This window comes from Pempheris klunzingeri, chromosome 21, assembly GCF_042242105.1.
Source record: "Pempheris klunzingeri isolate RE-2024b chromosome 21, fPemKlu1.hap1, whole genome shotgun sequence".
In the NCBI taxonomy this organism is placed as follows: domain Eukaryota; kingdom Metazoa; phylum Chordata; class Actinopteri; order Acropomatiformes; family Pempheridae; genus Pempheris; species Pempheris klunzingeri.
The window spans coordinates 10,331,117-10,344,381 of record NC_092032.1 but is presented as its reverse complement, the minus strand read 5'-3'; the positions used below and the strand labels follow the sequence as shown (position 1 = coordinate 10,344,381).

The 13,265-nt window shown below is 42.0% G+C and overlaps 1 protein-coding gene across 1 annotated transcript in view; it reads left to right on the top strand.

Annotated features, from left to right (window-relative positions):
- The window catches only part of sema5a (sema domain, seven thrombospondin repeats (type 1 and type 1-like), transmembrane domain (TM) and short cytoplasmic domain, (semaphorin) 5A), an 80,032-nt gene that overhangs the window by 28,520 nt on the left and 38,247 nt on the right, over positions 1 to 13,265 (top strand). The window contains exons 7-11 of the mRNA XM_070852921.1: positions 1,092 to 1,377; positions 2,941 to 3,076; positions 7,687 to 7,891; positions 10,983 to 11,190; positions 13,019 to 13,136. Of these exons, the coding sequence (XP_070709022.1) occupies positions 1,092 to 1,377; positions 2,941 to 3,076; positions 7,687 to 7,891; positions 10,983 to 11,190; positions 13,019 to 13,136 (953 nt within the window). The remainder of the gene's footprint in view (positions 1 to 1,091; positions 1,378 to 2,940; positions 3,077 to 7,686; positions 7,892 to 10,982; positions 11,191 to 13,018; positions 13,137 to 13,265) is intronic.

Below are 13,265 nucleotides of genomic sequence, written 5' to 3'. Positions count from 1 at the left end.
CCCTCGGTCACAGCTATTGAACATCAGCACTGCAGCTGTTGGGGTTTCAGTGTTTTGCTCTTTAAGTTTGGCAGATGCTTGTCTAACATGGGAATTGCGGTCTGTCTCTTGTGGTTGAGGGATTGTGCTCCCACTGTGATTGTGTTCACCACTGTGACGTGTAAAGTAATGCTACCTTCATAATTGTTCTGCTGCCTTTTTATCAGTAAAAGCAATTATTTTTAAAGTTACTAAGCAACTGGAAAATCTATATATTTATCTCGCCCTTTCTTTGAGGAGCATCACATTGTGAATTCTTCAGAAATCAATGTCTTTTTCCCTTAAAGCTCAGTCCCACTTCAAGCACAAGCCTCAGTGCAGATTGGAGAACTTCAGACAGCTTAAGGAATCCAGCCTATAGAGGAGCGGGTCAATCAGTATCTTGTCAGCAAGTGACTTTTATCTGATTCACATTTAAGCTAAATTGAAAAAATAAATTAAAAGCCACCACATACATCGGCGTTGCAGCAACCTTCTGGGAAAAGGTTTAATAACTAATTTTATGGTGAATTGATTTTTTTTTCTCCCCTGTCTCCCCCTGCACTGCCCTCCAAAGGTGCAGAGGAGAAGAGGGTTGAAATGAGGAGGAAGGGGGAACACTTTCATTTAAAGGTGAATTAAATTACTGTCAGCGAGAATAAAGTGAACGGTTAAGATCCAATAATGTCATACATAAAGATGAACGCCTTAGCTGTGACAGTGTCGTGGAGGTCGCGTGTTTCTGAGAGGGTGAGAGCTATTACGCTACACCTGTTTTGGTCATTTCTCATCCTAACCTTTAGGTTTGGGGAGTGAAAAATGAGTTTTCTTATTACAACACAATGCCATTAATAACAAGGCCTGTAGTTATTAATCCTGATCACCTGCTGTTGTGTGGGCCTCATGCTCACGCACACTGCGAGTCAATCAGTCATCACACATACCCATTCACTCTCCCACTGTTGCTTACACCGGCAGCCTTAAACAATGTTCTGTCTGTATTTCTCTGCACTCTGTTTTTCTCTCAATGTCTTCTTTCTCCCACTCGTTTCTTGTCCCCTGTCCTACAACAGAGCCGAACTTTGTCTCCTCATACGACATCGGCAATTTCACCTACTTCTTCTTCCGGGAAAATGCGGTGGAGCACGACTGCGGCCGGACTGTGTTTTCCCGCGCAGGCCGCGTCTGTAAGAATGACATCGGAGGCCGCTTCCTCCTGGAGGACACGTGGACCACCTTCATGAAGGCCCGGCTGAACTGCTCCCGACCAGGAGAAATTCCCTTCAACTACAACGAGCTGCAGGGAACATTTTACCTGCCCGAACTGGAGCTGCTCTACGGCATTTTCACCACCAACGTGTGCGTATAAGACAGTAGGATGTACAAAGAAAACAAGTTCCCTCAAACCACATCCCTGTACCACATCATTGCAACACAATGCAAAAGCACAACCCCTTAGTGAATGTAGCTCCCACCTGTTCAACCCTTTCTGGCTGCTTAGCTTACACACTTAAGCCAACAGTATGATTCAGCTTTAATATTACATTATGTTATTCAGCCAGTACAATTCAATTTTGCATTCACAAAATGAATTTGTTGATAAATTGGTTTCTTTTCCTCAATGAGTGATTTTTTTGCACATTTTTCACAAATTGCTCTGATTTATCTGAGTCCTTATTATTATTTTTTATTTTGCGTTGTAATTCTTGCATTCTTTGAAATAAGCCCAGCCTCTGTGAATAATCAGATTTGGTCAATTAAGTGGTTTGAATCAAATTTTAAATGTTTGAGGCTAAAGTTACTTTCCACAGTTGCCCCAGTTCCACTCATATATTTTCGAAATCTGATGAAAAATATCGACACTTATCATTCACATCAGATTTTTATTTGTGTAAGCAAGGACACTTCAGCGGCATCTGCATTAACTTGGCATGTGACCTGTTTGTACCATGCAGTCTGAGTGTATGAAATTGAGTGATATGTGCCGATAATGTTTACATGGCCAAGTGCATCTTAAATTGAATTTCTCGTAGTAAATCTCCTCCCATAAACACTCAAACTAGCTACAAACAGGATCACTTATTCCAGCGCTTTTCCATGAAATCCCATGAAAGAAGCTTATCATCACGTATTAAAAGTGTGCTCTGTATCCTGCTCATGGGGGATGTAAGAGATGGGAGGCACATATGGAAGAAAACTGTTACTTTTCTATTTTCAAAAACACCCTTTCCTCTTCGTGTCTCTCCATCTCATATTCACAAAAACACACAGATGCACGCATGCTCGCCCACACACACACACACACACATATACACATACACACAGGCCATTATTAAAAGCTGAGTAATCTATTCTTTATGGTCAGTGCCTTCACATTGCTGAAAAAGAAGTCTTTTGAAGGGTATTGGAAACATTTCCCCCTGCAGGCACAGAGTTTAATGAACAGCCGCATTGGATTATAATTCACATCGCCCAAGTCTCACAGTTTGAGTTGAGAGTTAATACTCTCATTCTTTACTTTCTCTTCGGAGGGAGGAGACCGGTACTTGTTGAAAGTGACAGCTTAAAAAGTCAAAGCTGTATTTCAGGCCCAAGATCTGTACAGTTAATCAGACAAGCCGAACAGCTTAATTGTGTCCTATTGCTGGATTTATAATCCAATAATGGCGATCACTAACGCCGGCGTCTGCGTCCGTCTATCCGGTGTTTGATTTGTATTGTTGGCTGAGGGCAATACAAACATTCAGAGGTCAGCTTTACAAATGCCAACAAAATCTGAACAATATGAATTCTTCTTCTAGCGCTGTGGTGTCCTTTTCTAAACTTCCCTCTGTCTTCCTTTCTCATCCATCATCCCCTCCATCCTCTCATTCCCCTTTGTTGTGTCTGTCTTCCCTTTTTATTTCTGCTCCTGACATTCAGAAACAGCATTGCTGCGTCTGCGGTGTGTGCCTTCAACCTCACTGCCATATCACAGGTTTTCAACGGGCCCTTCAAGTACCAGGACAACTCGAGGTCAGCGTGGCTGCCCTACCCCAACCCCAACCCAGACTTTCAGGTAACTGAACAACACAGCTGGATTTGAACAGCACAGAAACACCGCAAATGTTCAAACAAGACAAACAGTCTGCAGCCATGCTAGTGGCTCTGTGAGGCGATGCAGCGCTTTCAGCTGAATACTAACATGAACACACTAACATGCGCAAAAAGACAACATGCTGATGTTTTGTAATGTTTGCACAAAGTACAGCTGAGGCTGATGGGAATGTCCAACAAGTATTGGACAAACTGAAATGTTGACATGATGATGGCAATATATTCATCCAGAGGGGGAATTGAATATCAGTACAAAATATGATCTAATAGTTGTCATTTCAAGTTTTACATTTCAGAAAAAGAAATGTCAACCTTCTGTAAGCACTAGAAGAAAAGTTGGGGGATCTTTAGTGAGATCTTCAGTCATATTCATCCTCTGGGGACCATGAATGTCTGTACAAAACTTTATGACAGAGGTATTTCAGTCTGTATGGCATTATTGTAGTCACAAATGTGACTATATAGTGTTTTTCACAGTTAAAAACATGTTCACTAAGGTGACTTTAAGTTCAGAGCTAATCCTCAATGATCCTTTGTGGTTTGGACCCAACACACTGCACAATCTGCCAAACAATATGTGCTTCTCAGTGTGTGGCTAAGGAAATGCATGCATGTGGCGTGTATGCGTGTGTTCTCCTGATAAATAAATGTGTGTCCACCCTGATGAGCCTGCCTCCGACTCCCAGTAAGCTCCTCACTCTCATTAATTTCCTCTCGCTTTCAGTCATCCTTCTCTCTACTCATGAACACACACGTTACGACCGCTCGTTATAAAATCCAGTGGTTTTAACAATGGCGCAATCATTCCTTTAAGATGTTTCATTGCCTCGTTCTGTGAACTGTAGTCCCTTTCTAATAAAGTGTCCTTGTTTTGCACAAGTGGCACTTTATGTTTATACTCCGTCCTAAAACCCAGAGGGGCAAACCAGGCAATGCCGCGGCACCTTATCCCGAATTTAAGTGCCGCTCTATACTGATGACACGGAGGGAATGTTTTATTAGCAGGAGTGGCTCTCAGTTGTCGCGGGTTTAGCAGATAGTGAGGGAGCTAATCCACGCAGCTCTCCATGAAGGATTGAATTCCCACTGAGGTCTGGCTGCCAATGGGTGACACACGCCTCACTTGCACACATGCTTCCCATCACGGGCCCTCGATCATGTTTCAGTCAAGCCAGCAGATGCATGAGCATTCGTCGTGCCTGCTATCGAGAAGTTACACCCAGAATTTCTATAATGAAATGCAGAAGAACGTGGATGAAATGCTCATGCAGAAAAAGTGCTAGCTCTGACAGTTTACTAAGAAACACATACACATGAATCTGTGACATAGAAAGCAACTCACCGCCATCATGAGCTCATACATCTACATGTCTGAAATTCACTTTCCTTCAAGAAAACCAATTTCCTCTATCTGGTCAGTGCTGACCACAGATTTATCCTGTTCAGCATACTGTAGGCGCATCACAGATGGGCCTCTATATACCATCGGCTTTCATAAGGCTGTGTTCCTCAAGGATAAACCAGGATCAGTTCTTTCCTCTCCATCCATGTCCCTCTGCTTAAGCTCAGGCACAATAGCTGCTCCTCACTGCTGGACCGATGCACACTTTATCTAGGTTTCAGTGACATCTTCATCAAGTATTTGTCAATGTTGGAGGATTAGATTTACGAGCGCAGGATTTATGGCCTGCCTTTTTTTTTTCTTTTTTTTTTTTACAGCCCTTTGTGCACACACACACCTACACTCATGCACATGCACAAACATACACCTACTGAAGACCAGCACCTATAAAAGCCACTAGCCACGTATATTTATCTACTGTACACAAGTTCGCCCACAAAAATAGAGGGTTGTAGATTGCTGCCAAATAGGGATAATTATGACTATGAACCCATCACTCAACACACATACTGGTCATTGATTGAGAGCTTAATTCCCTATCTGTCTGCAGAGAAAATCCCCCCATTTATTTCAACCACACGCATTGATCCTGCTGGGTTTATTCAGGCTATGAGTCATGTTCGTTGGGCGTTAGGAGCGAATGCCATCTCCGTGTTGTATAGGTTTTCTGTCATACTGTAATTGCTTACTGTAAAAACACATTCATTGTTAAGCCTCATATGCAGGAAAATATGTCAAGTTAGACTCTAAGCCAAATGTGAATGGAAAGGTTGAAGTGCAGCTGAAAAGAGGTGTAAGTCTTTTTTCCTTCCCTTTCACCATTATTTATGATCATTTGGAGCCAAAACTGACAAAATTCTGTAATCAGATATTATAGGGTTTGCTAAAATTTTAAGTAACATGGGGCACATTTTAAACAAAAACCAATTTGGTAAAAACATGCTGCATATTTCTCACTGGCACTTATCATCCTGGCAGAGCGCAGTGAGCTGATGATGAGCAGGACAGCTGAGTGTTGGATTGGCTTTCAGCCAAATGATGGTTCCGTCCCTCACCTTGACTGTACTGAGGAAATCACCACATCCATCTCTCTGTACATTCACAGATGTCATAGACCCTCAGTGGTCAGCGCCTAACTTTTTTTCACTGTGGTAGAAATACAGGCATGCAGACACTGAGGCACTTTGGGATTCACACGCATGCACACAATGCAAGGACAAACCCCAAAAGGAAACCTTAGACACATGTTATAATACAGCCCCCCCCCCACACACACACACACTGCACGTTTTTGCTATAAGCAAGAGGCACATTCAAGACACGCGAGCACATACACAGAGTTGCATTTCCCTGTCCTTCAGGGCTTTAATTTCCCATCTCCTGATGTGGCGAGCGCACTGATCCGTTGCCCATCCCGGGGAAGCCCACCATGATTCTCATCTGTCAGCCCAGGGAAGGCCAGGGATTGATCTGTATAAAGTGTCCAGGCTGTTGCTGCTGCAGCTAGTCAGCAGGAACTAATCGCCACCCAAGGAACAGTCTTAGCTAAGTGCGATGAGGCTGTGCACGGTTAGCCAGGAGCAAATTTGTGCATTGCATCTGCGATACTATATTCAAAACAAAAACAGTACCAGTCGTTTGGGTTAGTGTAATTGTCGAGCACATAGCTTATTTTTGTTTCCTCCTATCTGTGTCTTGGAGTAGGCCTATTCTTTGTGGATGGGGCCTCAATCCACAATCCTGACCCCAGCCTGGAACCTCTTTTACTGAAAAGGACGTGCATGGTTAGCTTCAGTCATCCAGCTCTATCTCAGATAGACTGGCTTCGCGCCTCACCTTGTGCCGTTCTGCTTGGTGGAAGACAGACTTAATATTCCCTCCTTAAGTGACTTGAATGTTGTCACCGTCCTGTGAAAATTGTCAACTCCAAAATGTCAACTTTTCATGAGAAAGAAAGAGCTAAAAAAAAGTTGCACAGTTTTCATCTTTCCACTGGGTTTCTAAATGGTTTCTTTGTCTAAAAACTACATTAAACGCACGCCTAATCACTCACAGTTTGGAGATACATTTTAGTGTTTTTAATGAACAGTGACAAAATGCTACAAAAAGATCTAGTATATTTCTTGCAGTCAGATTTTAGTATGCTGTTAATGCTACTCCTGGTCATGATAATACAGACTCTGATACCAGTGTATAATATCTTATATAATGCTGGTTGGAAGCTCCTTCAGCTGGGGAAGCAATATTTCAAAATGCCAAAGATAATTCATTATTGTTTTGTTTTCCAGAAAAAATAAATATAGTTAAAATAATGTAATGAAAACAAAAGAAAACAACACATTTTATTGTTAAAAACACTTAGAACCTTTTGCAACCTCCAGTATCATAGACTATACTTTTGTCTCCTTAATATTTTTCTCTTTTAACTCCCATTTGGAGACTCTTCATTTTATTGAACTTCTTTTAATAAATGAACTCAGGGAAATATCTTACATATTAGATATTTTACATTATAACATAGTGCTGTGTCACTGACTGCGCTTCGGTAGGAAAACTCCACTGGGACACAGAATGAGAACTTAGAGTCAATAATACCTGATAAAAACCAAATTAATCTGAGACGACGTATTTATGCGAGATACTTATGTTATTACCACTGGACTGTTTTCCAGGCAGATTCTAACATTTTGGTTACAAGTAATTTCAATACTATTCCAGGAGTCCTTTGTTTGAATGATATTGCAGCATTTAGAGAGTGCATTTTTTTCTGTCATCTGTAATATGGTAATAATGAAACTCTGAAGATGAAAACATTTTGAAGATCTTCTTGAGGTAAAAAAATGAATAATGAGAAACATTATTATTGAGGTATCAACAAAAGTTGTCAGTAATATATATGCATATGAGGAAGACTCTAATAAAAGAGATAACTACATGCTCAGTCAAACATTCATTCACTCTTCTTCCATCAGCTGCAGTGTATTGACAACAAAGCCTTAAGGTTGTGAGGATGGCAAACCATCACATCCACTTTAAAGCCCTGTTCATTTAATCATAAAATCCCTCTCTTTTCCAACCTGCTTATTAACGCAGCTTGCCATGCCAAAGAGATTGGCTTTTATCAGTGTCGTCAGTCAGATTTTTTCTCTCTGTCCTCCCCACCTCCACAGTGCGGCACCATTGATTCGGGCTCCTACGTGAACCTGACTGAAAGAAACCTGCAGGACGCTCAGAAATTTTTGCTGATGCATGAGGTGGTCCAGCCCGTGGTTCCTGTGCCCTACTTCATGGAGGACAACGTGCGTTTCACTCATGTGGCGGTGGATGTGGTGCAGGGCAAAGACATGCTGTTTCACATCATATACCTGGCTACTGGTAGGTTCTTGGCACGGTGTCTAAGCATTGTGTCTGCTTTTTGTCTGTTTTGCAAAATCGGCCTGCTTTCATACAGGCACAGTATTTCTGTCAACTTACTGCACATAATGCTGTCTCTTTCTTTATTCACTGGCTTATTTGTTGGTGCTTGCATGTGTTGCATCTGTTGTGATTTTAAAATTAGCAATGGCGTCCTACATAAACACATAAGTATCTTTTTTGGTTATCTCACAGGAGAGATTTCTGTAATTTATGTCTTTATTTTTGTCGGTATTCAAGGGTGAGAGGAGTCTGGTGGGAAAAAGCTGATGTAATACTTCAGTGCACCAATCAGGATTCAGCAAAATTGGATTCAAAGTGCAATTACAGTTGTGGGGTTGATTGTTTGTCTATGTTTTCAGTCAAACTTGATCAAATCACATTTAGACAGTGAAGCAGATTAGCATTAGTGTAAGGAGTGTTAACTAACCTTGCTTTCCAAACTTAAGCTTCAATTGATGCTTTATTGTTATAGAATACTTAAACTATGAAACCAAATTGAGGAGCTTTAAACTCTTGAAAGGCACTTCAAGCATTAAAAGAAGGAGGCCTGCAAGAAGAATAACGGGACCAATAAATCTGTGGTTCTGAGGAGACATCAAAGCTCAGTCTTTTGACAATGTCTGATCATTCTTTATCCCCATATGTCTTCCATATGCACAGAACACACACATACATCACACAACATATCACTCCAATGCAATCACTCACTAAGAGGGAAACGGCCAGACAATAGTCGTGTCAAACAAAGACAGGCGGGTAATTAATAACATGCATACAGCTCTGATTTAACCCTTACGAGTATTTCCCAGGTCTGAACTGCATGGCACTGCCTGCTTATCAGTCGACTGTTTGATCATGCTGGTGTGACAATGTGTGATGTTAGACTTGGCAAAGTGTTGAGAACAGTATCAGCGAGACACCAGATACACCACAGCGTTTGGTGTCTGCTTTGTGCGATGATATAACAGACAATATGGATTATGAACGGATGTACTGAACAGAAATTGCACGTAGTGACCCACTTCGCCGTGCTAATGTACCATAGGCCCACTGGGAAATGTCAACATGATCTTCCTGTTGTAACATCAGTGTTATTTTAGGATATCACACATTCATACACACACTTTTGCACACACGCACTACCTGTTCCAGTTCACTGGCTCTGCGCTTGGCATCTCTCTCCAAAACTCCCCTCTCATTGTTTGCAATGGTGCTGTGATCAATGTAGCATCGGACCAGAGCTGCCCACACTGCAAGTTCCCCAGACACTAACCAGACGCTAATGAAAACACCTGAAACACTGCCAAGGCCATTGGGTAGCACGCATATTGCACCTAATCACATGCTATTATTAATGCCTAAACGCTCTCTGCTGATTGGGCCCATTGTGGAGAACCTGATTGCTCCAACTGGGGGTCCAAAGATGTCAGGGTGTAGGATTCTGTTATCTGAATACGTGGCTCACAGCATAATTCACCTCTCTTGTTACACAGCCCTAGTAATTTGCTGCCCTGCAGCAGCATTTTTCTCTACAAAATTCAGTTAAATGCAAAAGATTTTTTTTAAAAGCAGTCGTGGAGTTGAGAGCTAATGAAGTTATATGCCATGAGAAAAAAGTGGTGCCAGTGTTGGGCTCATTACATATCACAAATTAAACTACATTATTTTAGTAATTAGTTAACAGCAAAAGTAGTGATTTCAACATGTGTAGAATTAGATAAGGAGACATTGTAGGATAGGATAAGCCATGGTCCTCATCCCCGGGGAGAAATACATTTTTAAAAAAGAGAAAACGTAATAGATAAATAATGTACAATAAAAACTATGCAAGGGCAATTCAAGGGAAAATTATTGGGGCAGTACCGTCTGACATAGTGGTGTGATTAGTAGGAGAAAGTCAGTTTAATATATATTGTATTCTACATATATTATTCTATTATCATATTATACAGTATATGTAATGCAACATAATATTGAATTTCTATAATAGTGGAAATGTAATGTAATACCAATTGGTTTAACAAGCATCCAGGCTACATTTACAGGAGCATCAACAGCTAGCTTAAGGTTAGCCACACACCATCCAACAAAACCACCAGTTTCTACCATTAGGAAGCTAGCTAAAAACATGACATAGATAAGACAGCTTTGTAGATTTGCTTGTAGCTAGCCGCCTCGTAACACCCATTGTACAGCACTAAGCTTGCACATCCCAAACCAGTTTATTTATTGACCACACAGAGGCCAAATTTATTCAGCCCTCCATCAAATTACCAGGAAGACAGCAAACAAGTTGACTCCCAAATTTGAGAAAGAATACAGGTTACGTTTTGAATATCCGATTGTAATCCCTTACATTACTCGCTACCAAGTAACGTGTTACTGCCCGGCGCTGCTTGGGGCAGCACTTAACTTTTCACATTACTTACTTTGAAACTATCTATTAGCAATTCACCCTTCTTCCTTTGGCATCACTGTGCACCTAATTACTTTTTCTTCACCCAGGGGATTTCATGTATAATAGATGATATTTATTTTAGTTCTCCCAAAAGAAAATGCCCCTATGTTCATCTCAGGGGGCCTGCCTTACATAAAATAAAGGTCAGGACGTAGCCACAATGACATGGGTTTGCACACTCTTCACTCCCAGAACTACAAAGTGTTTTTTTTTCTTTTTTTTCCTGGAATATCCCCTCAAAGAAAAGTAGGCCAGAAATCATGTATTCAGGTGCCATACCAATTCCCTGGTTGCCCCTACAGTGCTGCATGTTGATGGCATAACCAAGCTTGGCACGCAAGCCACCACCAGTCTTTTTGACAGTCTTATTTCAGAGCCTCTCTGCAAGGAAGTGATTGTTGTACAGTTCACGCCGAGTTCACATCAGGTTGCACTTTTGCTCATCCTGGATATATTTTTTGTTGTTTTTTCCCTCTTCTAACTCTCTGCTATTCATGCCCTGCCTCTCATTTACTTTCCACTACTTCACCTTTTCTTGCACAGATAAACACCTTCTTTCCTCTTTGTGACCGAATCCTCTTTCTCTTGCAGATTACGGCACTATCAGGAAAGTGCTTTCCCCTCTCAATCAGTCCACGGGGAGCTGCCTATTGGAGGAGATCGAGTTGTTCCCACCCAGGAAGAGGCAGCCGATCCGAAGCCTGCTGATCCTGCACAGCCGCAGCGAGCTTTATGTGGGAGTAAGAGACCAGGTCATCAAGATCCCGCTCAAGAGATGCAGCTACCACAAGAGCAGAGAGTAAGCGCATGCACAAAGCAATGCCATTAATCTCAATGGAAACTGTCAAAAGCAAATATGCACACAACAAAGTTTTAAAGCTCCTTCTTTTCATAAGATGCGCTTTATCTGAGAGGGCCAGGCCTGTGTGTTGGTCAGGGGCCTTTGCTGAGATTTAAAACCTTGTAAATCAGCTTTTGTCTGAGCCACTGGAGGTGCCCACGTCTGCCCTCTGTCCGTCAGCCTCACTATCTTCTTCTCATTGTCATTGAACCGTGCGTTTTCTGCCCCACCCACAGTACTGCTGCAACTGTGTGTGTGTGTATGTGTGTGTGTGCGTATAGCAGATCTATTGAATTTCTGTCTGTCTGGAAGACGATCCGTCAAGACATAAATATTGGCAAAGAAAAACCCGAGATAGAGGCCGGGCTGGGAAGACTCGCCATAAGATTGGGATCCGATCCATCATCGCACGCAGAGAAGGAGTCACACCTGCATTCTTTTCCTTTCTCTCATGCAACGAGCTGTTAGAGTTAAGGCTTCATGTTACAGCTGTGGCTTTGTGATATATGCTGCAGCCATTATGGCACTTCATCACCTCTTTCACAGTTTTTTTTTTAAGAGAGCATGAGAGAAAAAGCAAAACAGATAAAAGAAATAGAAGTATGCACAAAGCTACACAGCTACAATACAAGAAGAGTTATTGGGTTCATCACTGACATTTCTTTAAGCTGTACCTGCTTGAAATATTAGAAGGCCACCTGTCTGGCCTGTATGTGGTGTGTGGCTCTCTGATGGTTGGCGTACAGTCTGCAAAGCCCTTAAGGCCCTGTGAAATACAGGTATTAGCTTGTTCTTTCTCCCTTTCATTTTGTACTGCTGTCGTCACCCCTGATATCCATGTCCAAACAGATACAGTCCCTCTGCTTCTTTGTAGCCACCCAGACGTCCTTGTTTGTGCATTTGTGCGTGCAAGCAAGCACCAGCGTTAGCCTTTCTGCATTTTCTTACAGGTGGATGCGTATGTGTCCTTGCACAAGTGCAATTGTGTTTGTGTCTGCGCTCAGTTCATTGTTATGAAAGCCACGGACAATTTTGGTTACATTTCACTAGGGGCACGTCAGGCTGCATTGATGCTAGTGACTCAGAGATATGTCATTGTGCTGTCACCATAGACTCGTATTAGCGTGAAAAAGTAACATCAGGCTTTTTATTGTCCTCAATAAACCACCTGAAGCAGATATGGCAGAGACAGATTCAGCTATCTTTGCCACAGTATACTCAGTAAATATTTGTTGGGCTGATAAGCTTTTTGAGTCAGAAATGTGTGTGTGCGTGCGACACAGAACATTAATCCTGGTGCTTGGTTGAAGATTACCAGAGAAATCAGTCAGCACATTTTGTTGAGACATAATTTTAGGATGCTGACTCAATGTAAGCATTGTAGAGCGTCACAATACATTTTGTAAATATACAAAATTAACATTATTCTGTCTTATCGCTCTCCTCGTCTCTGTCACTTGGGTTGCCTCTCTTCCCCTCTCTTCTGTGGAAATTTTCAGCCTCTACCCTTCTCTTTTGCTTTTTCTCTAATCTCCTCTCCCCTGTTTCCCCTGCTCTCCTCGTCCACTTTCTCCCCTCCCATCTTATCTCCCCCATTTCCTATTTTTCCATCCATCATCTCCAACCACCTTATCTTCCAACGTTTGCTATAATCTCCCTTCTTTTTCTATGTCTAAGCCTGATGCGTGATTTCATCTCCCGTCACAATGCAGAGCTATCTGTATTTACACATGACAGGTTAATAAATGCCCGTTAAAGGTGAACTTTGTTCTCTTTGTCCCTCCAGAGCCTGTGTGGGGGCCAGGGACCCATACTGTGGTTGGGACCTGTTGTTGAAGAAATGCACCACGCTGGAGGAAAGTGTCAGAATGAGCCAGTGGGAGCAGAGCATCACAAAATGCCCTGTGAGTATCGCCGAGCCGCTGCCTGATACGCACTCACCTCGTTGTAGGTCACCTGCTTGTTACTCGCTTCCTTTGCTGTCTCTACTTTGAAACTTTAAAATTGGTAGAAAACACAATTATCCTTACTCG